The following is a 24,637-nucleotide window of genomic DNA, read 5'->3' as shown; positions in this document are numbered from 1 at the left end:
AATGACTAGTCTTGCTCCTGGAGAAGAGATGAAAAAAAACATTTCTTCTTCTTTCCAGAGGTAGGTGATAATGAATGTAAAAACACTGCATATACTATCAGACTTGACTTATCCATTGGTTAGGTAAGCTGAACCGTCTTTTTTCTTCTTTGTTACAAGCAGTGACTGACTGGGTAGGGAAGGGGAGAAGCATTCAGAAATGAAGGTGATATAAAAACTGAATAAATCAATAAAAAATTAAACAAATCTTCCCCACCCCTTACCAATGATTCTTTGAAGAACACAGGTAATATCATTTTTAGAGATAAAGAATGATGGCTCCTAAAGGTAAAATGACTTGTCCAGAATTATGCAATTAAGAAGTGGGGTCTAATAGGAAGCCAATCTACTAGTTCAAAGTTCATTTTACTATGCTAACTTCTCTTCCTTAGTAGTTTCATTAGTAAACTAAAATGAACATGTTCATCTAGAGACCCTTATAAAAATACAATAGGTTTTCACTTCTTGCCTTTTGCTCAGTCATTAAATCCTGATAATTCTTAAAACTAAAAGATTTAAAATAACATATATTTGACCCTGTAAGGACTTAGCCAAAATGTTTAACAACAACAACAAAAAACCCCAACAACAACAAACAAAAACCCAAACAATTACTTATCAAGTATATACCTAGTGCTAGGCACTTCACTAATATTATCTCATAACCATCAGAGAAGGGAGGTTGCTATTATCATCCCCAATTCACAGCTGGGGAAACTAAAGAAGGCAGAAATTAAATAACATACCTAAGATTATACAGCTAATAAATATCTGAGCCTGCATTTGAACTTAGGTCTTCCTAAGTCCAGGACTATCTGCTCTACTGCACCACATATATGGCTACTTCTTAGGTATCTGGGCTTTCATATACAGTTGAGCATTTCATTTTAAAAGGCAAACTATTTATTTTATTATGGCATGTCATATTTAATAATGCTTTACAGTATTTACTATTCTATTTTCTAACATGACAATCATATGATTATTGAAATTATTTTTCAAGAATGCCACTTTAAGCTGTTAAAAGCATAATTATTACTAAATATAAAATGTTACAAAGAAAAGTGTTCTGCTACATAAATATACTTCTATCTATACAAACACAAACAATATATACATGTATATGTAAACACACAGATACAGATAAATGGGTAATATACATTATATCTACAAACACACATATACATTATATATATATATATATATATATATATATATATATATATATATATGGAATTACCTCTTTCTTATGTGATCATTTTATTTGCTTTTTGAAAAGGTCAGGAAAAAATATTTGTTGGAGAAACAGAAATTTAGCTTGAAGAGAAGCACAGAACCTAAGAGAAAACAACTCTTAGATAGATATATTAAGAGGATCTGAGGTCAGAGGCAAAAGTACCCATTAATGCTCTCTTCAACAACGAGATGATTGAGGTCAGTTCCAGTGATCTTGTGATGAAGAGAGCCATCTCACCCAGAGAGAGGACTATTGGAAGTGAGGGTAGATCACAAGATAACATTTTCACCCTTTGTTGTTGTTTGCTTGCATTTTGTTTTCTTTCTCATTTTTTCCTTTTTGATCTGATTTTTCTTGTGCAGCATTATAATTGTATAAATATGAATGCATATATTGGATTTAACATATATTGGATTACTTGCCATCTAGGGGAGAGGGTGAGGGGAAAATTTGGAACACAAGGTTTTGCAACGGTAATGGTAAAGAATTATCCATGCATACATTTTGAAAATAAAAAACTTTAATAAAAATAAAATGCAAAAAAGTACCCACTACTTTAAAGATGACTATAATGCATTATTTCCCAGCAGTTAATCTGAAGATGACTAGTTTCATGACTTTGGAGTTTACTTCTGGAAAATGATGAATCAAAGAACTATTTGGGGACTATTAGATAACTGTATAATATTCTAATTATATTAGCATAATGAACATTTGCATCATATGTGATAGAAATATGAATTTGGGGTTTTTTTGTCTAAGAGAGAAAGATACAAGGAGATCCTGACATTAGAAATCAGAGCAGAAACTATGGTCTTTTTATCTAGAGCCAATTTGAGAAGAAACAGAAGCTACCGAGAGAAATTACTTATGGAAGACAGAACACAGAAACTGACAGTACTAAAAAGTTGGGAGAAGAGAAATTGAGAAATGACAAACAACAACATAGCTAAGAATCTAATGGGAACTAAGCACCATTGATACCAACTAAAGTAGTTTATACTGAGCTGAAATGACTGCAGGAAAGCTCTGATGCTAGGAGCTGATATGACTGAAGGAAAATATCCTATTTTATGATGAGTTAGCCTACCTTATTCTTTAGTGCCGTTTGCAATCTGAAAGAGGAGAACCACTTTAAAATCTTATCTACATTGCTCTATATAATTTCAGAAGGAGAAACTCTTCAAAGTTTATAGATATGAAGTGAGTAGCTTTATAGATTCCGGGATTAAAGGGAACTCCTTTTCCTGAAGTAGCATGTGCTACCTTGATACCTAATCAAAGGAACAGAATTGGAAATCTCTGGAGACCTAAGATCTTAACATTGTTTAAAGTGGCCCAATATTATTAGAAAAATAGTCTCATTCAGCAGGAGAGAGGAGAGTCTCAGAATAGGAACAGGTGATGCAGTATAGACTGCTATCCAGAAAAACCACAATATTCAGGGCTACAATTTGAATTGTGAGCTGTCCCAGGTATACATGAGTTTCCTTACCCATGTTTCTCACCTCTAGGTTTCTATAAGTTTGTGCCCATTATACCCCAATCCTCCTTACTCCCCAGTGACCCTGATTCAAAAATGGATTCTTATTGGATGCAATGATGGTTATTTGGGTATTCTTTATTTTACCTTCTCTTGAGCAAATGCTTTGTTGATTATTCTTTGTCTTTTTGATTAGTAAATGTTTCATGATTAAGAGCTAATGATGCTATTGAAACTTATTATGTAAATGAGAATCAAAGTAAAGGCTCTAAACCACAGCTGTGAGTAGTAGATATTAATTTTCATCACACTAGATTTACCTTTAAATTCTTGTGGGTACACTTATATACATACATGTACACTTGTTGTCAGTATATATTTTTCATTGCAGTTTACATTAAATGACAGTTGCCTATAACAGAAGGTCTACATAAGCAACCAATTAACATATAAGCCAAGGCTAGAATTAACTGGAAGGGCAGATAGATAACTCAGAAGATAAGAGTACTAAGTATTCAGGAATCAGGAGAACCCGAGTTCAAATCTAGTCTCAGACACTTATTAGATGTCTGATCTTAAGCAAATCATTTAACTCTGAGTGCCTCAGTTTCCTCATCTGTAAAATGAATTGGAGAAGGAAATAGCAAATCATACCAGTCTATTTGTTACGAAAATTCCAAAGGAATCACAAGGAGTTGGACATGACTGAAAAACAAGGTGTTGGACACGACTGAAAAACAACTGAAAACCAAAAAATGGAGATAATAATGAATCTAATGTCTGCCTCAAAGATTTTGTTGAGGTTCATGATATAATGTATACAGAATACTTTGCAGACTTTAAAGAACTATATAATGCCTTAATTACAATGATGATGTTGTTGATGTCACTGTAAGATAAGTGTATGTATGTGTGTATGTTTTTGTGTTTAAGTTCCAAGTACCACTCATTCCTGTGTTGTTGAAAGGAGTCCTTACTAAGATGTGTATCTACAGTGAGTTATCTAACACTTAGTCCACCGAGAAGGTCATACAATTCTTCTGAAAATAATAACTTTGGGCTGAAACACATCAGGCAGTACTCCCTTCTCAATATCTAGAAAAACATTCTTGCTCTCTGTTCAACTCAATAATGTATTCTCACATTGAAATACATTTTTCTCTCCTATCTCAAATCTCAATACATATTTCCAAGAAAAATATCACTATTTGTCTTTTTTGTTCTAATTTTTTTCTTTTGGTCTTAGCAGTTTCCACATGTGGTCTGAATAGAATGTTCACTCACTTTTTATCAGCCCCAAGATTTATACTCTTTATGAACACAAAAGAGAAGACATTTTTCCTTTGTAAATATAATTTCCTACCAGCTTCTTTAAAATGTCATTGAAGAATATTGTTCAAAGCCCTGGAGAACACTTCAGTAATTTCCTCCTTCACCCAGGTGAAAAAGGATATCTTTGTCAACTGAAGAAAAGCATCAACAATTAACACCTTAGAATACTTTGGGGAAATTACTTAAATTAAAAGAATCACACTAATGTTTCATACTTACTGAATTTCTGAGATTGAATTATCAGCAATGGTCTAAGTAACAATCTTTTCCTTCTTCCTGCTGACCTATCTTTCTGCTTCCTATAGACAGATTGAAGGTGAGAGAGAAAATGTTGGAATAATTGATGGCACAAAACCTAGAGAAGCCAAGAGAAGAAGGATATGAGGAGAAAAGGTGACTTTGAAAAGGAAAAAGGCCATCTCTTCCTCTAAATTAGGAAGAAAAGAGAAAAGAATAGATGAAGATAGATGTATTTTTAGGTGTGATATAAGGAATATGATTTTAAAGGGCTATAAAATCATGCATATCCTTTGACCTAACATCCTTTTGACTTACTACTACTAATCCCAAAAGTGATTCTAAAAAAAGGAAAAGGACTTCTGTGTACAAAATTATTTGTACCAGCTTTTCTCTCAGGGCAAAGAATTGGAAACTGAAGGGAGGTGTCTATTAGTTGGGGAATAGTTGAATAAATTGAGATATGTAATTACGATGGACTTTTTTTTTCTGAGGCAATTGGGGTTAAGTGACTTGCCTAGGGTCACATAGCTAGGAAGTGTTAAATGTCTGAGACCACATTTGAACTCAGGTGCTCCTGACTTCAGGGCTGGTGCTCTATGCACTGCATCACCTAGCTGCACCTATGATGGATTATATTTTTTTTTTGAGGGGGAAAAGGATGAGCAGGATGCTCTCAGAAAACCTGGAAAGTCCTCCAGGAACTCAAAGTAAAATGTACTGTATACAAATGATCATGATTCCACAACTACTATGAAGGACTTTTGATGAAAAATGCTATTACATACTGAAAGAAAGAATTGATTGTATCTGAATACAGGTTGAAGCATACTATCTTTTTTAACTTTATTTTTCTTAAAGGTTTTTTTTTTGGGGGGGGAGGGAAGGAGGAAATCTATGTTTTCTTTCACAACACAATTTTTATGGATGTGTTTTGCATAACTTCACATGTGCCTTCAGGAGATGGGGATGAGGATCAAGGAAGAGAATCTGGAACTCAAAGTTTTAACAACAAATGTAAAAATTGTTTTACATGTAACTGGGAAAATAAAAACATGAAATATGAAATATGATCTTTATTTTTCTCAGTAAAGTAGGAAAAGAGAAAATGAGTAAAGATTGGTTTTGAGGCTACATGGAAAGAATGTTTGTCATAGTTCTCAAGAGAGTGAAATAAATTTTTTTAAAAGTCATGCACCAATTCTCAGCTAATTCAGAATATATAATATGAATTTATATGGTACTCAGTAAACATAGTTGTATCTTCTCCCAATATTGTTCAGAGGCTTAAAAGAAGAATGGGAGAAGAGAAATAGCTAGGGTGCATCCAGGGTTGAAGATTGGAAGGATGTGAATAGCAGAAAAGCAAAAAAAGTGATGAAAAAACAAGGGAAGGAGGCATGCATGGTCTAATCCCTGGTTTATATATTTACTCTAATTCAAAAATAAATAATTTGATTAAGTTTTAACTTAACTCAACCCTGTAAGAACAATTATAATGTAAAATATAATCAGAAAACATATTAAGGCAGATGATTGAAAGTAAGGCTTCACTTCAGTTTATAAATATTTATTACTTGCCTATCCCTATAGTTAATATTCTTGTTTGCCTAGTGCTAAATATGTACAAAATGCTAAATATATGTAAAATATGTAAAAATATGGAAAATATGTCAATGTGTATGAAATATACAAAATGTATGTCAATATGTGTAAAATATACATTACAAATATGGTCCTTGCCCTGAATGAATTTATAACTTTATTAAATTTAATATACATGGGAAAATGAGAGAACAAACAAGATAGAATAGTAAGCTACTAAAATGTGACACAGACAGATGGGGCTATAGGAGGATGTAAAGGAAGAAATTGAGGTAGGAAAAGATTGAAGATTTAGTAGAACAGTTGGGACTTGGATAGGGCTTTAAAGAATGGGCAGAATTTGACTAAGTAGAGAAAAGTGAGGAGAATGGTAAGAGTTGGAGGGATGATTTCTATCCATTTAATTAGAACAATTAATGCTTTCACTTAATTAGAAAAAAGCTACAATTTATGTGAATTAATTTATGGCAAAGTAGACAAAACTATGAAAATAATATGTACATACATATAAATCTATCTATCTACACTTAATACACATATACATAGGCTTGTGGATGCACACAGATATGCAAGTTAGCATGCAATCTTATGTAGATTTAACATGCAGAATTCTTCTAACCACAGCTACTCATGTTTTTAAACGGTTCCCTGTGAATTAGGAGAAGGTTCCCCTAAGTTATAATTGTTTTACCGATCATACATAGGGTGCATAGCATTCACTGATTAGTTCATTTAACAAATATGCATTATTAATCAAGAGGCAATAAGCTAGATCCAGAATTAAAGAGGAAGAGAGAAGGTTTAACCAGATGGTTAAAATGAAATTTCTTTGATGGCAGTTCATTTCAGTTTCTAATACCTAAGTCATTGCCTAGCAGATCTAGATACTTCAGAAATAGTACAAATGGAAAAGATGAGTCCAAATATATTAAAACCATAGGAGGGTAAAGAGAGGCCATAAGGAGTGATCACTTTTGTCTCGAGGAGTAGGGAGGGGTCAAGGAAAGCTTCATGAAAGAAATATAACTTGAGTGTGGCTTTGAAGGAAGGGAAGAATTTCAATAGGCAGCAATGTTGAGGAAGGATTGTTTTGAGTCCTATTATTCTAATAACATAACAGAGCTTAGTAAATATGAAAAAATAATCGTGGTTCACAAAGTGGTTTCATTGAAATCACAGGCAGGAAGAATGATTTCTTAAAAATCACATTTTTCCTCCTTAACAATTACCGCACCCACATCTGCCACTTTATTCCATTTCCAGAGTCTGTTTACCAGGAAGATACAGAAGTGAGAGCACAATGGTGGGGCATATCAATGAGGCTTGAACAAAAGCTGCAGCAACCAAAAAATGAATCACACCCTTCTTTACCCAGTATAATTTCAGCTTGGCTTGATGTGTAAAGGACTCTACATTGCAAGCTTGCATCCAGCTGCAGGGGATTCAGAATATATCCCTATCAAAGAGAAGTGTTAAATCCTATTTTGTATTTTTAATGTTAATACATTCCTGCTATTTCCTTAAACTTTTCCTGAATTGGTGGCAATCTGGGACCAATGAAGCATTTTCATTATTTAACTTTCTCCATTTTTATTTTGTTAGATTCTCCCAACAGTTTCTCTTTCTCCATGAACGTTTTAGCTGTGACAAAATGTCTGAGCCTGAAGAAAGAACTCTGACCTTTAAAATTCTCCAGCTTCCAGATGACCTATATTTTATTTCATTAGTCCTGGGTAGCAGAAATCTCTATTGGGAGCTTCACGTTTGGTACATTTACTACCCAACATGAACTGAAAATATATTATAAAACTTAAAGTGTGTTATAAATGTGTCTTGTTGGTGTTATATAAGAAAAAGAAATTATTGAATGGTAACCTGATAAATACCTTGTGTATATACTGAAATACAGTAAACAAAGGCTGCTTTTAAAGGACTCAGTTTCTTCACAATTAAAAAATAAATCTCCCCACTTTTCTTTCTTGAAGACTAATGCAGCTCTTGTGTTTCTTGATTTTTGTTGGGTTTTTTTTTTAAACATAAGAGCATATCTGGGATTATAAATTTAGATCTGGAAGAGACTTGAGAGATTTATTTTATATAATCCCTTCATTTTGCAGATGAGGAAACTGAGGCCCAATTAAGTGATTTACCAAATTTCATATAGGTAGTAAGTGGGGAAAAAAAACCCACTAGGATTTCAATTGACTCAGTTCCTTTCCACCTAAAAGATCTGCTTCAGTCAATACACCAAACATTAGCTTTCAATAATAATTTTTGTTGTTTTCAGTCACTTCTAACACTTTGTGAGCATATTTGGAGTTTTCTTGGTAAAGATACTGGAGTGATTTGCCATTTTCTATACCAGCTCTTTTGCAGATGTGGAAACTGAGGCAAATTTGCTCAAATTCATACAGCTATTAAATGTCTGAAGCTAGATTTGAAGACAGTTCTTTCTGACTCTACTTGTGGTACTTTATGTACTGTTGTTCAGTTGTTTCTTTCTTGTCCAGTTCTTCATGATCTCATTTTGGGTTCTCTTGGCAGAGATAGTGATTTATCCTTGCTATTTCCTTTTCTAGCTCATTTTATAGATGAGGAAACTGGGGTAAACAGGGTTAAGTGACTTGACCAAAGTCATATAGTTAGTAAGCACTTGAGGTCAGATTTGAACTCAGAAAGATGAATCTCTTCAACTCCAGCCCTGGCATTCAACCCATTGCTCCATTTAGCTGCCTTATTCGATAATAATCATTAACATTTATATAGTATTTTAAAAGTCTATAAAGCACTTTACAAATCTTATCTCATTGATCATCACAACAACTTTGGGAGGTGGGAGCTATTATTTGCATTTTCCAGTTGAGGAAATTGAGGTAAACAGAGTTAAGTGATTTGTCCAGGGTCACATGGTTAATAAGTGTCTGATACTAGTTTTGAACTTCTGAATCTAAGCCCATGCTCGATCTACTCTGACACTTAGTTATTGCCAATATTTATCCTAACAATTGGACACATTCTCGTTTGATTTCTCCTTTTTAATGCCAGGAGGGAGTGAATACATTAGAGTATGCTTTTGTTCATGATCTTAATGAGATCACTTGCTTTCTTCCCCCATCCCAGTTCATAAAGGTACACTCAAATAGGTATGATCAATATTACTCTCTATCAAAGATACTTGTTACTCACAAGTTACTCCGATTCCTGATCCCCAACAGCATTTTCTTGTCTTTCAGATGTCTCTATAGCAGATCCTTTCCAGAACTCAGATTGTCCTGGGTCTAATGTGTGAACTGCCCATTCTGGTCATCTCTGGTGAGCTTAATGACAGAACCCTAACCAGACGACCCCAGAGAGAGATCCACTTACCTCCTTAGTAGCCTCCCAATGGACACATTTGTAAAAAGGCTATTTAAATTCTGGAAAACCTTTTTTAGCCATGAAACCCTAACGAATTAGGTCCTTGAGGTGAGATGGCTTCAGTTCTGGTTTTGAATACTAAGCACCCAGCATAAGATATAGTGCATCATAGGTACTACATTGGGGCAACTAATTGGTGCGATGGATAGAGGACCAAGCAAGAAGTCAGTGATATTCCTTAGTTCAAATCTGCCTCGGACACTTATTAGCTGTATGACCCTGGGCAAGTCTCACTTAACCCTGTTTGTCTCAGTTTCTTTATCTGTAAAATGAGCTGGAGAAGGAAATGGCAAATGAATGCAGTATCCCTGCCCAGGAAACCCCAAATGGGGTCTCAAAGAGCCAGATACAACTGAACAGCAACAACAGGCACTAAATAAAGGCTTGTTGGTTGATCATACCACATATAAAACAAATCCAAGCCACTGACACGTCAGACTGCACACATACAAACCAGACTTGCTTGGTTTTAATTCTATTATCATGGCAGCAGATAACTCTGCTCTTTCCTTTCTTTCCAGCTTCTTTTTGTGTGCTGTCTGCCTTCAAGAGACTGCAAGCTCCTTGAGGACAGGATTTTTTTTTTCTTATTTGTAGAGTGTGTAGCACATAGGATCTTGAATGACATGTTTACTGTATTGTATTTATTGTATACCAAAGAGGAAAATGGCGCCCAATATAGAATCCTAGCAAAGTTTTCTTTAATCAAATTGAAATATGATTAGTGATTTTTTTTAAAAAAACAAAGGTCATAGATCTCAGGTTAAAAACTTGGGTAACAATTAGTATACTCTGAAGGACTTATGATGAGAAATCCTGTTCATAAGCAGAGAAAGAACTTATTCTGAATACAGATTGAAACATAATTTCTCTTTTACTTTTTTACTTTATTTTTTCTTGAAGGTTTTTTTAAAGGAGATTTATGCTTTATTTCACAATATGACTTATGGAAATGTTTTGCTTAACTATACATGTGCTTTTAATGGGGGCTAGGAGTGGGTATAACAAAAAGAATCTGGAACTCAAGGTTTTAAAAATAAATGTAAAAATATTGTTTTAAATGTAACTGGGGAAAAGAAAAAAACATTAATTTAAAAAAGGAACACAAGGTAAACAATAAAGGATTCAATCAAACAGAAAAAAGTAATTAGTACTTAGACATCAAAATATAGAGAATTCAAATGGGCAACTAACTACCTGCACACAGCAGTAGAAAAGGAATTCATCATGTCTGTCATATTTGGGGTACTGTTCAGCATGCTTTGTCAAGATTAGAAAAAGACGAAAAAGAAATCTTTCCTGAAAATCAGACAAGTCAAATAAGTAATATCCTAACTGTAGGATTTGAGGTCTAGTTTGGCACCTTCTCTTTTCCCTTTATGAAGACCAGACAAGAAAACATTAAATACCTCATTTCTAAATGGGCAAACACACAGATTATTGGAAAACCTGTCAAACCTAGAATCTATTGCACCCAATAACTTAGGAAGGGAAATACCCTTCAAAGCAGTCAGTCACACTGGAACTCAACAGCAATCGGTCTTGTAAAAGATATTTGAAACAACAGATAAAAAAACATAGCTATTGGGTTAACTTATAATGCCTTAATATTTACAATCAATCTTACCTTTGAAAATTTCAACTAGGCTGAAATATGATTTAAAATGACCTCATTTAAAAAAAATTCCCTCCAATTACCTGTAAAAACAATTTAAATACTCTATTTGTTTTTAAAGTTTTGAGTTCCAAATTCTATCCATCCATCCCTCTTCCTTCTTGAGATAGTAAAGCAATATGAAATAGGTTACCCATGGTAATCATGTAAAGCATTTACATATTTGTCATTTTGTATAAGATAAGGAAGGCAGACAGAAGGGCAGGAGGGAGGGGAAAAGGAAAGAAGGAAGGAAAGGGACGAAGGAAAGAAGGAAGTGAGGAAGGAAGGAAGGGAGAGAGGGAGGGAGGGAGGAAGGAAGAAAGAAAGAAAGGATAAAGGGAAGGAAGGAGGGAAGGAAGAAAGAAAGGATAAAGGGAAGGAGGGAGGGAAGGAGGCAAGAAGGAAGGGAAGGAGAGAGGGAGGAAGGGAGGGATGGAAGGAGAGAAGGAAAAAGGGAAGAAGGGAGAGAGAGGAAGGAAGGGAGGAAGGGAAAGAGAAAGAGAGGAAGGGAGAGAAGGAGGGATGAAGAGAGGGAGGAAAGGAAGAACTGAGGGAAGAAGAGAGGGAGGAAGAAAAAGTATGCTCCTGTTTCTATTCAGATACCAGTTCTTTGTCTGAAGGCAAATAGCATTTTTCATCATTAGTTCTTTGGGATTGTCTTGGATCGTTATATGGCTGAAAATAGCCAAGTTTTTCACAGTTCTACTTCATATAATATTGGTGTTACTATGTACACTGTTCTCCTGGTTCTACTCACTTAATTTTTCATCAGTTCATGGAAGTTTTTCTAGGTTTTTTTGAAATCATCATGCTTGAAAATGACCACATTTAAAAAATGAAATGGCAAACTTTTAAAGGAGAGACTAAGTTTTATGATTATCCCTTTTACTTAGCAATTCCTATGAAAGTCAGTCTTTTGTTTATTATTTTTTACACTTAATTTTTGAAAGCCATTTTCCTTATTTGAGAAGAGAAGTAAATGAAACCAGCTCATGGCTGGTTCTGTTACTACAGGGGTATAATTAGAATCAATGAATAGATGTTATAGAAAGGAAATTTTTGGTTAGGGTAAGAATTTTATAATAATCTGCACTGTCCAACAATGGAACAGGAGGCTCTTTAATGTGATAATTTGTTTGTCACAGAAGTATTGGATCAAGAGTTAGATTTCTCACTTTCCTTGTCAACTCTGACAGTATGGAATTGTGGATACAGTACAGAATTAGGAATCAGAGAATTTGAAAGGAAATCCCACTTCTATTGTTATATGATCCTGGGTTGCTTCAGTTTTCTTATCTGTAAAATAGGTTGTTGTGGAAATTTTTTTTTTTTTTGTAAAAATGACAAGTAAATTTGGATTAGTGGGATGATTCTGACATGAAACTCTCATTTGAATTTGAACTAGAGAATCTCAATTTCCCTTTTACCTCTAAGATTCTTTGTTACTTAAATTGCAAGGCTACCGGAATGTGTCATTTTTGTTGTCATTATTTTCATAAGGGTTAGGAAAATATCTGGAAGATATTTTAATTTTATCTCATGCCATGAAAAGACAGGATGAAAATGATAAATTTATATATACATATATATATGTGAATAATGCATCTCCCCTGTGTCCAAAGCAAATGTGTTTTGCTCCAAAGAGATGTTTAATCCATTACCTTCTTTGAGGGGAGGGTAGATAAAAGAATTTCCAAGCAGGTTGAACATTTAATGAAAGACACATATTTGCTTCGTGACTATAAAGCAACTGATCTAATTCTGGTTTTAGACAAAAGAGACAGTTTAACACTGATGAAAAATTAAAATACTTTATGTTAAAAAAAATCAAGGATGCTCAACTTTTATTGAATTTACTTTTTGTACTACAGCATAGCTCATGTCCTTGGGACACCAAAGATTATGAGGAACAATGAATCTCAGTCAGGGGAACTGAAAGTTGTTGTATTTTGATGTAACCTCTAGGGGGCATCAAGTAAGCATTTGTTAAGGTGACTTCAATGAACAGCTTGAAGTTCCAAGGTACCTGGAGGTTATACATGTATATACAGCTGTAGCTTTAATCTGCCTTTTTTAGAACATGAGCCAGGAGAGTCAACTCCCATTGAAAGGCCAAACACTACATTGCAAGAACAAATAAACTTCATCTGCACATGGCTGATGCACTAGTCTTTTCAGTCCCACCTGAAGGCATCAATACTTAGACAGTACAAAGAGTTGTATCCTTGGCAATAAAAGTCTTTCCCCGACTTCTGTGACTGGAGAGAAGATGAGAAGGGATTTTCTAAGGTTCAGGTTCTAAACTTTTCTCTTAGACATTCAAGCCTCTTGGGTACTTTTCAATGACGCTTCCAGGCCTTGTCAACACTAAGTGATTTAAAACTCAGAAAAGTCTTTGTAAAGAAGGATTACTCAGTCAACTCTGATAACCCTGGGTCTTCAGCATGAGAGTAAAACCTGCTTTGTAAGTCTAATCATTACATGCTTAGAAAGAAGGGATCAAATCTGGGGCTTAACTTGAATACATCAGAAAATAGCAAGGACACTAGAATGTCTCTTCTCATTAGTGATTCCTCCATTATTAATTCAAATAGTTATCCAGAGAAATTAAAATCTGTTGAATGGATAACTGAAGAAGTCTAGAAACTACAGCCTTGTGATACTTTATCATTATTGACAAGAATTCATACAGCATTGTGCAATATTCTATGGGAATCATTTCTTAAAAACATGAAGAATGTGAAATTTTGATAATGGCAGTCTAAGGAGAGATGGGATGATTCACCATGAGAGATATAGAAGAACAGATTTAAATTTCAGGCAGAGGATGAACTGCTGTCTGGTATCTTAGACACCCTATCAACTTTAAAATTCTATGATTCTGTGGAAATGGTCAATAACTCATTCTTATGATATCATCCCAAATAAAACAACAAGGTCTAAATATAAAAATATTGTCCTAAGTCACTTAATTTTAATATTCTAGGATGAAAATTTTCAATTCATATAGAACTGAATGCAATTATATACAAAGATTCTAAGAAACTTTACTTTTTGTCTTCTTTTCAGAAGTAAATTCTCAATTTCCATTTAAACTCTATCAAGGGGTCCAATTCCATATGAACAACTGAATATTTAATTGTATCATTTTCCACTCATGGAATCATGTACTTAAAAATTAACATGCAAGAATTGTTGGTTAATTTGCAGGTAAAATTATGCCACATCCCATAGTATGGCTGTTTCAGAGCACACAAACATAATTTTGGTTGTAAATATTTAAATATCTTAACATTCTCAAGTCTTTTGGCAAGTGCATTTATTCCCAAAAGGAAGTCCTTCCATAATTTATGTATTCCAGATAGATATGAAGTAGGTAGCTCCATTAATGAGCAGCTAGATGACACGATGAATAGAGGGCTAGACTAAGAGTCAGGAAGATTCATCTTTGCGAGTTCAAATATGGCCTCAGTCACTTACTATTTGTGCACAATCACACTGGGCAAATCACTTCACCCTGTTTATTTCAGTTTCCTCATCTGTAAAATGAACTGGGGAAAGAAATGGAAACCCACTCCACTATTTTTGCCAAGAATGCCCCAAATGGGGTCATGAAGAGTTAGACATGATTGAGATGATTCAACAACAAAGTTCCATTTATGTATATTTACCATTATTCAGTTCTTGAGTTCATGTGTTTTTCAGTAATTGTGAAATTCATAAGTCCTAAATGTTGTAACACTCATGGTCATTCATTCCTCTAAAACTTTTGGATGGTGAAATGTATTTTAAAGCCTATTGTAGTGATCTAATTCTTTTAGGAATGAATCAAGAAACCCCTCAATTTAAAAACAATTGTCGAAGGAAATAATTATAGATCTAAATAGCAAGTGGGAAGAAAGAAATGGGGAAAAAGTGCTTCAGGTCTTCAGATGTCTTTTATTCAGAAGATGTATCTTCTTCTACTCCAGTTATATCTTGACCCACTTCTTGACCTGTCTGTTATTTATCAGTGTACAAACATGTGCTACTGGAAAAATCATCACCAAAAAATTAGAGAAGAGAGAAACTGAGAGCAAATATCAATTCAAATAATTTGACAAAGTAAGTCCAAGCAAGATGGATTCTCACAAGTTGACAGATTCTTCCAAAGCCCACATTTTAAGAATGCATCAGTCTGAATAAGAAGTTTTCTAAAATACATACTGTGTTCATAATTGAACAAGCAACATAAATTTTAAAAATTGGGGGGCCAAGTCAGAGTATTCCAGGCTCGTGAGGCGACAAGATTTAACAAATAAAATAACTGATGATCCAATGATCTGGTCTAACCTGGGATGCTCTGTCTCCTCACAGCCAATGCTCCATCAGGTGGTTTTGTCTGGCTGGCGGACTTAGTGTAGGGACTCTCATCTGCAAAGGTACAATGAAGGATTTAGTTAATTTCAATCCAGGTTCTGGTTCAATGAAGACTTTTAATAGACTATAATCTAAATGCCAGCTACCTAGATTCATTGGCAAATACGTGTTTATGATCCAGGAAGAGAATGGCTTAATGTGTGCAAAGAATAATTAATTGTTGTTTAAGAAACTTCTTTAGAAGATCCCAGAAAGTGAAGAGGAACGAAGGTTCCATGAAGAGAAGCTGTTCATGATCATCAGGAGAGGGACAGAGATATAATAAAGTAGAGCTGAGACCTCCAGAAAAGAGAGACCACCATAGAGATGAATCTTGCTTGATTTAGATGTTCCCTTCCATATTATTGACTGTGTGACCAGGTATACCAAACCTGATATAGAGAAGAAGTGTATAGAGAAGGAGAACTTTAAGGAGTTTTGAGCTGAGAATAGAGAAAGAAAGATGGCTTAAAAGTGAGAAGACTGAAAGCTCAGTTTGGTTTCAATAGTTGTATATAAGTGGAGAATAAAGAAATTCAAGACATTACAGAGAACAAACAACAAAAATGATAGAAGGATTTATATAAAATGTCTTCAAGAGGTAGGATAGAAATTAAAGTTTACAAAAATTCTAAGGAACAAGAACAAAACCCTTAAATATCATTTCCCTCTAAATTATTTAAATCAATCCTTGGACAAAAGAATAACAATTGGATCAAACAAGAAACACCTAGGTTATACCATATGGAAGAATTCTTCATGGGAATGGGAAAGTACATTGATTGACAGAAACTTCTTGAGGATAAATCTTTAAAAATTATTCAAACACTGAATAAATAAGACAGGAGCAGAAATGATATAAAGAGAAGTCCAGCTAATTATTTTGTGATACTGGGTGGCTCAAATGATTGTTTCTGGCCACACTTTCAGAGATTTTATAGGAAATCATTAAGAGATTAAAAAAAACTTATTGTGCATGGAAAACTATTAAACATTATAAGGAACTAATTCAGCACCAAAGCTTTATCATCTGAAGCCATTAATTCTCCCTACTAAGTGGTTCATATTTCAAAAGTGAGACACCAAATTTTTCCCCAGGATGTTTTTATGGGTTAACTGATTCACTATTACTTCTTAAAATTAACAAGGTCTCTATAAGCAATGACAAAAAGAAAAGATTAAGGCTGCTATAAACTACAATTGCCTTCATAAATCTAAATCAGACAGCTTCATATTTACATACCATTTTTCATATGTCTTTATGTTATCTCAGTTATAAAGCTAAATTGCCAACTTTTATGCATCAAACATGACTTACCCCCATCTATAGTTCATGACATGTCATGTCTTTGAAACTCATCCACATCACAGACTCTACAATCATAAATAACAGCATAAAACTGTTGCATTAATACAACTCTATTGTCTTCAATTAGTCCCTCGCACCCTAGACTACATCTCTGACAAATTACAATTTCATAGCTAAGCTATGAAATTTAGGCAGTTAGACTGAGGAATACAGTGCATCATAAGAAACTTTATAATCAAACCAGAATCCTGCATCAGTAGTACAGTAAACCTGTAGCTGGTATTACAAGTTATCAGGACAGTATCTTGTAACTCTTAAATGCTTGCTCATTCTGTCCCTATTCTAACTTATAATGGGTGATATTTGCAGCATATTCTTAAAGATTTACAAAAAGCTTTATGGATAATTTCTAATTTGATTCTCACAATAACTCTGAGGAATAGATCTAAAAATTGCCATTTTCCAGAGAAGGAAACTGAAGCTCAGAAATATAAGGGACTTAGGTGCAGTGGATAGAATACCAGTCCTGGATTTAGGAGGATCTGAGTTCAAATTTGACCCAGAAACTTAAGACTTATTAGCTATGTGACCCAGGACAAGTCACAATCCCAATTGCCTTGCAAAAAAAAAAAAAATAATAATAACACATAAAGGACTTTCCCATGAATCATACAACTAGTAAATATATGATAAATTGACTAAAGATTTAGCATTTTTTATAGTACCACCCTGTTAATGAACTTTTAATTAACTATAAAATTATGACATTTGTCAATTAGCTCAACACAAAAAGTTGAGAGGTCTTTTAGACCACATACATTTTTCTTTTATTTTTAATAAAATAATAGCTTTTTAATTTTCAAAATACAAGAAAAGATAATTTTCAAGATCTACCTTTACAAAACCTTGTGTTCCAAATTTTTGTCCCTCCCCTGGACAGCAAGTAATCCAATATAGGTTAAACATGTGCAATTCTTCCACATTTCCACATTTTTAAAGCTGAACAAGAAAAATCAGATCAAAAAAAAAAAAAAAATGAGAGAGGTAAAAAAACCAACCAAACAACAAAAAAGGCAAAAATACTAGGCTGTGATTCATATTGTTCCCATAGTCCTCTTTCTGTGATGGCTCTCTCCATCACAAGTCTATTGGAATTGGCCTGAATTACCTCATTGTGGAAAAGAGCCACATCTACCAGAACATCATTGATACAACTTATATAAATGCAATTGCGTAAATTATATTTCCATATTGGCCATGTTGTGAGACAAGAAATAGAAGAAAAAACCCCAAAATAAAGTGAAAATAGTATGTTTCATTTTACATTCAGACTCTAGTTTTTTTTCCCTCTGGGTAAGGATAGCATTTTCCATCGCAAGTCTTTTGGAATTGTCTTGGATATTGTATTGATGAGAAGAGCTAAGTCAATCATAATTGATCGTTGAACAATGTTCCTGTTTTGTGTACAATGTTCTCTTGGTTCTGCTCACTTGACTTTGCATCAGAGCATGTCTTTCCAAGTTTTTCTGAAGTCTTATTACTCATTATACTTTATAGCACAATAGCATTCCATTACATTCATATGCCATAACTTGTTGTCATTCCCCAAATGATGTGCGTCTCCTCAATTTCCAATTCATTGCTATCACAAAAAGAGTTTCTATAAATATTTTTCTACATGTAGATTCTTTTTCCTTTTTTATGATCTCTGAGATACAGATCTACTATTGATATTGCTGAATCAAAAGGTTTGTACAGTTTGCCTTTTGCGTATAGTTCTAAATTGTTCCCCAGAATGGTTGGATTAGTTCACAACTCCATCAATAATGCATTGACGTTCCACTTTTCTCACATCCTCTCCAACATTCACCATTTTCCTTTACAGTCACGTTAGCCAATTTAATAGGTTTGGGATGATACCTCAGAGTTCTTTTAATCTGCATTTCTTTTGTCAATAGTTATGCAGAGCATGTTTTTCATATTACTATAGATAGCTTTGATTTCTTCTGAAAAATTAATGTTCATATCCTAAGACATTTATCAAATGGAGAATAACTTGTATTCTTGTAAATTTAACTCAGTTTTCTATATATTTGAGAAATGAGGTCTTTGTCAGAGACATTTGCTATAAAAATTGTTTCCCAGATTTCCAGAAGCAACAACGATTAAGGGAAGGGATGTAACATCTTGACATAGTTATGCCCCAAGTCAGACCCTGAACCAAAACCTTGTTGACATTTTGATTGAAAATATAAACAGAGTGAAAAGGAGTTTAGATAAATGAGTGGAGAGTCTAGTCATAATGAGTGAGGAAAGGGCAGGGATATCTCAGCCACATCTCAGCCTTTCAGAATGATGTCAGTTGGAGAACCACTACTAACCTATTTTTTTTTTTTCACAAAATGCCCCTTTAGGTGGTGCAATGTATAAAGTGTTAAATTGGAGTCAGAAAGCAGTCAGTTAACAAGTATTTGTTATACATACTATATATAAGACACTATGGTAAGCACTGAAAAATCAAAGAAAGGCAAATGTGCAGCTTATCTTATATTTTTATGCAGGATGAGAAAAGCATAAAAGTTGCCATTTTGGGGTCCTGCAGGACAGTGGATAGAACATTAGCTCTAGAGGCAAGAAGACTTGAGTTCCAATTCAAAATCAGGCACTTACTAGCTGTGTGATCTTGGGCAAGTCACTTAATCCTGATTGCCTCCAACTCCCACCCCCACCCCCACCCCATTTTGGGGCCCTGGATTAAGTGTGGTTAGGTTTATTATCATAGGTCCAATGTTCCTTTGAAAAGGGATCCAAATTGAGTGAAGTCAGAAAGAAACGAAATTGTAGAAAATTAAGCATTTTAATAAAATTTAGCTTGGCCAACTAGACTTCTTTGTGCTACTGACATTCTTTGCCAATAACTGCATCATTCTTAGGGCACAGGTATGGAACACAGGGCTTCCAGAACACTTTGGCACCTATTTCAAAGTACAGGTAGACATAGAACATTCTGGGCAAAATTAAATCAATATAAGCTCTGGTTCTGGAGATTGATTTGGAGAGTGAACATTTCACTTTAAAAAAAAAAAAATTAAGTGCTGGCAAGGGAAGCTTTCAATCCCCAAAGCACAGCAGGACAAGCAGCAGATCAATTTATAGTAATCTCTGCTGAGCATTTTGAGAGCTGAATGGTTAAGAGAAGGCTCCAATGCAATTCAAATTCTTTATCTCTTTTCTGAGCCAGGGACATTGGTCACTGAAAATGAAAAAAAGGTACTTCTACAGCTTCTTTTTATTTACACAAACTGACTTTAATGGAAATGTTTTGTATAACTTCACTTGTGCTTTATTAAAGGGGGACAAGGTGGCAAGGAAGGGAAAAAATCTGGAACTCAAAGTTTTAAAAACAAATGCAAAACTTGTATTACATGTAACTGGGAAAATAAAATATTAAATAAATATAAAAATAAATATGTGCACAAACATATTTGTGTCACAACAATCAGTGGATAGTTTTCAGGGCATCAACGGGACAAATATTAATTAAATAAATACTTATGTCTGAGGTTTTTCCTCAATGTAGCAATAAACACATCCCTCTGTAAAAGGGATGTAAATTTTAGGTTAACCTGCTCATAGAAATTGTGATAATACAGAGATAGCCTTGGACTGTGAACTTATTTGTTCCTAGCTAATCTAGACACAGAACTGTTTAGATCTTGAAATATATTGATGGATTCCATAAATTTTAGTCTAAGAAGACAGTAGATATGGAAAACTATCATCAAGATAAAAAGGAATGAGAGAAAAGATAAGAATAAATAGAAAAAAACTATTTTCATATTGAAAAATTGGCATATTTTCTTTCTCTATTTAGAGACATAGACTGAAAATACCTATTGAATATGCCAATTTTCCTTAGACTAAAAATTCAAAGAAATAATTTAAAGAAAAAGACTATCCATCGTCATCCACATTTCCATCAAAGTGTTCCATACTCCAGGAAGCCTGGATTTTCTCTTAGAAAATTAGTTGGTTAGAAGTCAGAGAATCCACTACTAGGAGTATACTCCATCATTGACAAAAAGGTTACATATATACTTCATACTCATCATTGACAAAAAGATTACATATACACTGCAATATTTATAGTAGCACTTTTTGTGGCAGCAAAGATCTGGAAATGAAGTAGGTGCCCATCTATAGGAGAATATATAAATCTGTTTTCTGAACAAAAGATGATCAGAATATAAAAGGGAATTTAATAACCAAAAGAGTAGTTATATTTTTAAATGGACAGTTAACTGAAAATAATTCTGGAGTATATAAAAGAATTAAAATGTAAATATACTTGTTTGCTTGCATAAGAACTTAGGTAAATAATTATGCTAAATTAAAGGAGAGAAAATGAGTCAAGGAAAAACAAGAAAATCCATATTTATTGAATAGCATATTAGTATAGCATCACAAAACTCTAAAGAAAAATGATAGCTGCCAATGTTCCCTTTTGGCAATATAAACAAACAACCATAAACCAAGCGACATCAAATTTTGAGGTGAAAGGTTTAAATATATTAGGACTTGTACATAGAAATTAGATATTTATATACTAATGGAGAATGCTCACATACAGAGAAAAGCCCAATTTAGAAAATGGGTGGGATGGTAAAACTATTACCTCCCTTTCCCTTAAAAGTTTCTTACCATACATTAATTAATTGACAAGCTCCTAGTGAATGTTAAATATATATAAAGTTATTAGATTAAACAATAATATTTAAAATCCACTTTGAGGGACACTACTTACAAGAACTTTAGTGTATCTTTTAGAAACATTTTACTTTTTTCTAAGAATAATTTTTAATATTTTTTAAAAAAGGTTTTGAATTCTAAATTGTATGCCTTTCTCCCATCCCCCTCACCCCAAGATGATAAGCAATCTGATAAAGGTTATATGTGTGCAATCATATATACACACAATCATAACTTTGCATATTAGTCATTTAGTATATTTCTAAAAACAAATCACATCTTTTACAAAAGTGAATGATCACAGGCAATTTATCTTCCCAAGTAAAATGGTCTATTGGAGATATGTAACCTGCATGTGATATTTCTGCTTCTGCCTGTGGGCCTTTGAACAAACTCTCCCTTAGCCATGGAGGACACTCTTATTCTTCACTTCTGCCTCCTAGAATCCCTCACTCCTTCAGAGAAAAGGTCAGATATTGCCTCCTAAATGAGACCTTTTCTGATCTCTCAAGTTGTTCAACCTCTGTTTGCTAAAATTGCTTCCTATTTCTTCTGTTTGTATTTATCTATGTACATTGTCTTTTATTTTCATGTAGTTATAAGCTCCTTGGGGACAGTAAAATTCATTTTATTTTATTTTTTTATCTTCATTACCTAGATCAGTCACATAGTAGACCCTTAAATGCTTGTTGCATTGACTTATTTTTTTTTCATGCTCTGGTCTTACTTAATAGGAAGATGATCATACCTTTTATTTCACTTATTCCTGGAAAGAGTGTGAGGTAATGTAATGAACACTACATTTGCTAGATCTCTAGAAGCCTTGGTTCAAAAATGCATGGCTTTGGGCAAATTTCTTGCTCTATAATATATGGATAATAAATACCAGTACCTCAAGAGTGCATAAGTGAAGAAGGCTCCTGACTGACTGATTAGAGTACTGGAGTTGGAGTTAAAAATTCTGGATACAACTCTTGTCACTAGCCATATCTAGCTCTGGGGCTAAACAAGTTAAAGTTCTGTGAGATTCAATTTCCTCACTGACAAAATGGGAAAGTAAGTGTTTTTATTATCCTCATTTTATACAAGAGGAAATAGGCAAACAAAGCTTAAGTGACTTGTATAGGGTCACATTGCTAGTAAGAGTCTGAAACTAGATTTTAACTCTGGCCTTCTTGACCCCAGATTCAACACTACCTACCCACCTGTCTCCCTACTGCCTGTCTATTTTGGTACGTATCTATATTTATTCTCTTCATATTTACGTGCATATATTTTATAGGTGCTTGTTTTTTCCTCCTTTAGAATGTAAGCTTATTAAAGGAGGGAATGTTATCTTTGTATTGTATTCTCAGAACTTGGCACAATGCTTGCACCTGTCAGAAGCCTAACAAATATGTGTTAATTGAGAGGCAGCATGTATTAGAAATGAAGAGCCAAGTTTCAAGGCAGGGAGAAGTAATCAACCTACATTATGAGGACTTTCCTCAACTGGGAATTCCCTATATCAATGAAATCACAGGATCAGTCCCTATACACACTTACATATATACAATATATTTATACATACAGACACACACAGACAGTATATGTATGAGCATACCTGTATATAATGTACACATACATGTATATATACCCATACATATATATTATGTAGACGTATGGATAGATATTAATCTATATAAAATGCAAAATTGCAAAAATCTTCATCTATATGGATGTATGTGTATATACACACACATATATATACACACATCTCCCAAGTTTTCATCTTAAAAAGTTTTAAGCTGATAAAATTTAAGCTAATAAAGTTTATATGCATACACATACACAAACATACATATTTACAAAAGAAGACATGGGACCCTTTAGAAAAATGACATAACATTATATTTCAATCTATTTTTATTTGAGACATTAAGGGAACTAATTTATAAACTTCAAAACTATGGTTATAAAAGGAAACTGGTTTTTAAGAAAGACTTTAACAGTGACTTTGCAAATGGGATGAACTGAACCTCCTAATATGGTATAAGAAGACTGTTTTTGCTAACACACCTAGAAATGAATGGTGGAAGCAATCGTCAAGGGTACCTTGAGGTATCAGACATGCAAGCTTTCCCTAATGAATCCTAACAGCCGGCTAATCACTGTCCTGCCAGGATGATGTCTCATTGATATAAGGACTACATATTGACTATAACATGAATACTCATGAGTTTCCTTCATAATTCCATCCCATGAGACTGGAGGTGGGCAAGTAGGAGGAACAGGATAGGAACCTCAAATCCAGCAAAGAGAATTGTTACTGTAAGAGAGATGACTGAATGGGTTTAGTGGAGCATGCTCTTAAAATGGAAATATATCAACGGGGGGACCATCTGTCCCTCTCATTTTCCTCGATTTGGCCAGTCTCCTTGTGCTCCTAACAGCAGTGGTACACACACAGTTCATTTGTTTTCGCTGTATATTACAACTGAATCTAGCATTTGTGAACTTGGGAGGCAAACAGCTGGTATCAAAAAAGACAGAGCTACAACTTGTTCTGCATCCCTACTGAATCTCCTCCCTTTTCTGTTTGGGTAAGGATTACCCAAACAGTAAAACGCTACATCCATATCTAGAGATGGTGGAAACTCATTCAACAATATACACAGAAAGCCAGCCTCATTCTTATCAACTTGTTTCTCCACCTTTTCCTATTCCCAGAGCAATCATGATGCAGGTGTCCAGTTTTTTCCAATAACAGTGCTCTTGCAGAGATATGACTTCTCTCACCATATTCATTAATATCAGTGTTGAAGGGCTAGGTTTTTTAATTTCCCCTAGATGAGATTACATAGCCTGTTATAAACAATTTCCAATAAGTAATTATGCTGAATGGAGACACCTGCTATATGCCAGCAGCTCTCCTGGAAAAAAAAAAAAAAGTCTTGTGAGGTTAAATATCACGTCTATTTGTCAAATGATCAAGGGAAAAAAATTCATTTCCATGGTAGTCCTTGGAAAACAAAAGTTTGTGGAGGAAGAAACAATCTGGCTGTTGAAAAAGAGTGTGACATATCTATCTTATTAGTTTTCAGGGTTGAGAAATGAAATGAGGTTATCGTTCTTTCCAGGACAAAGAATACCAAAGAAATATATCACAAGGTCCCTCACAGCATCTTGCAGCAA

General features: G+C 34.1%; 1 protein-coding gene across 6 annotated transcripts in view; it reads right to left on the bottom strand.

Moving 5' to 3' along the window:
* Positions 1–24,637, bottom strand: part of GRIP1 (glutamate receptor interacting protein 1) — a 773,529-nt gene that overhangs the window by 202,898 nt on the left and 545,994 nt on the right. For all 6 annotated transcript variants that reach the window (XM_031938371.1, XM_031938365.1, XM_031938368.1 and 3 more), the window contains exon 2: positions 15,340–15,420. In XM_031938371.1, the coding sequence (XP_031794231.1) occupies positions 15,340–15,420 (81 nt within the window). The remainder of the gene's footprint in view (positions 1–15,339; positions 15,421–24,637) is intronic.

This window comes from Sarcophilus harrisii, chromosome 5 (assembly GCF_902635505.1).
Source record: "Sarcophilus harrisii chromosome 5, mSarHar1.11, whole genome shotgun sequence".
NCBI lineage: Eukaryota > Metazoa > Chordata > Mammalia > Dasyuromorphia > Dasyuridae > Sarcophilus > Sarcophilus harrisii.
Note: the sequence above shows the minus strand (reverse complement) of the source record. Positions and strands in the feature narration are given on the sequence as shown.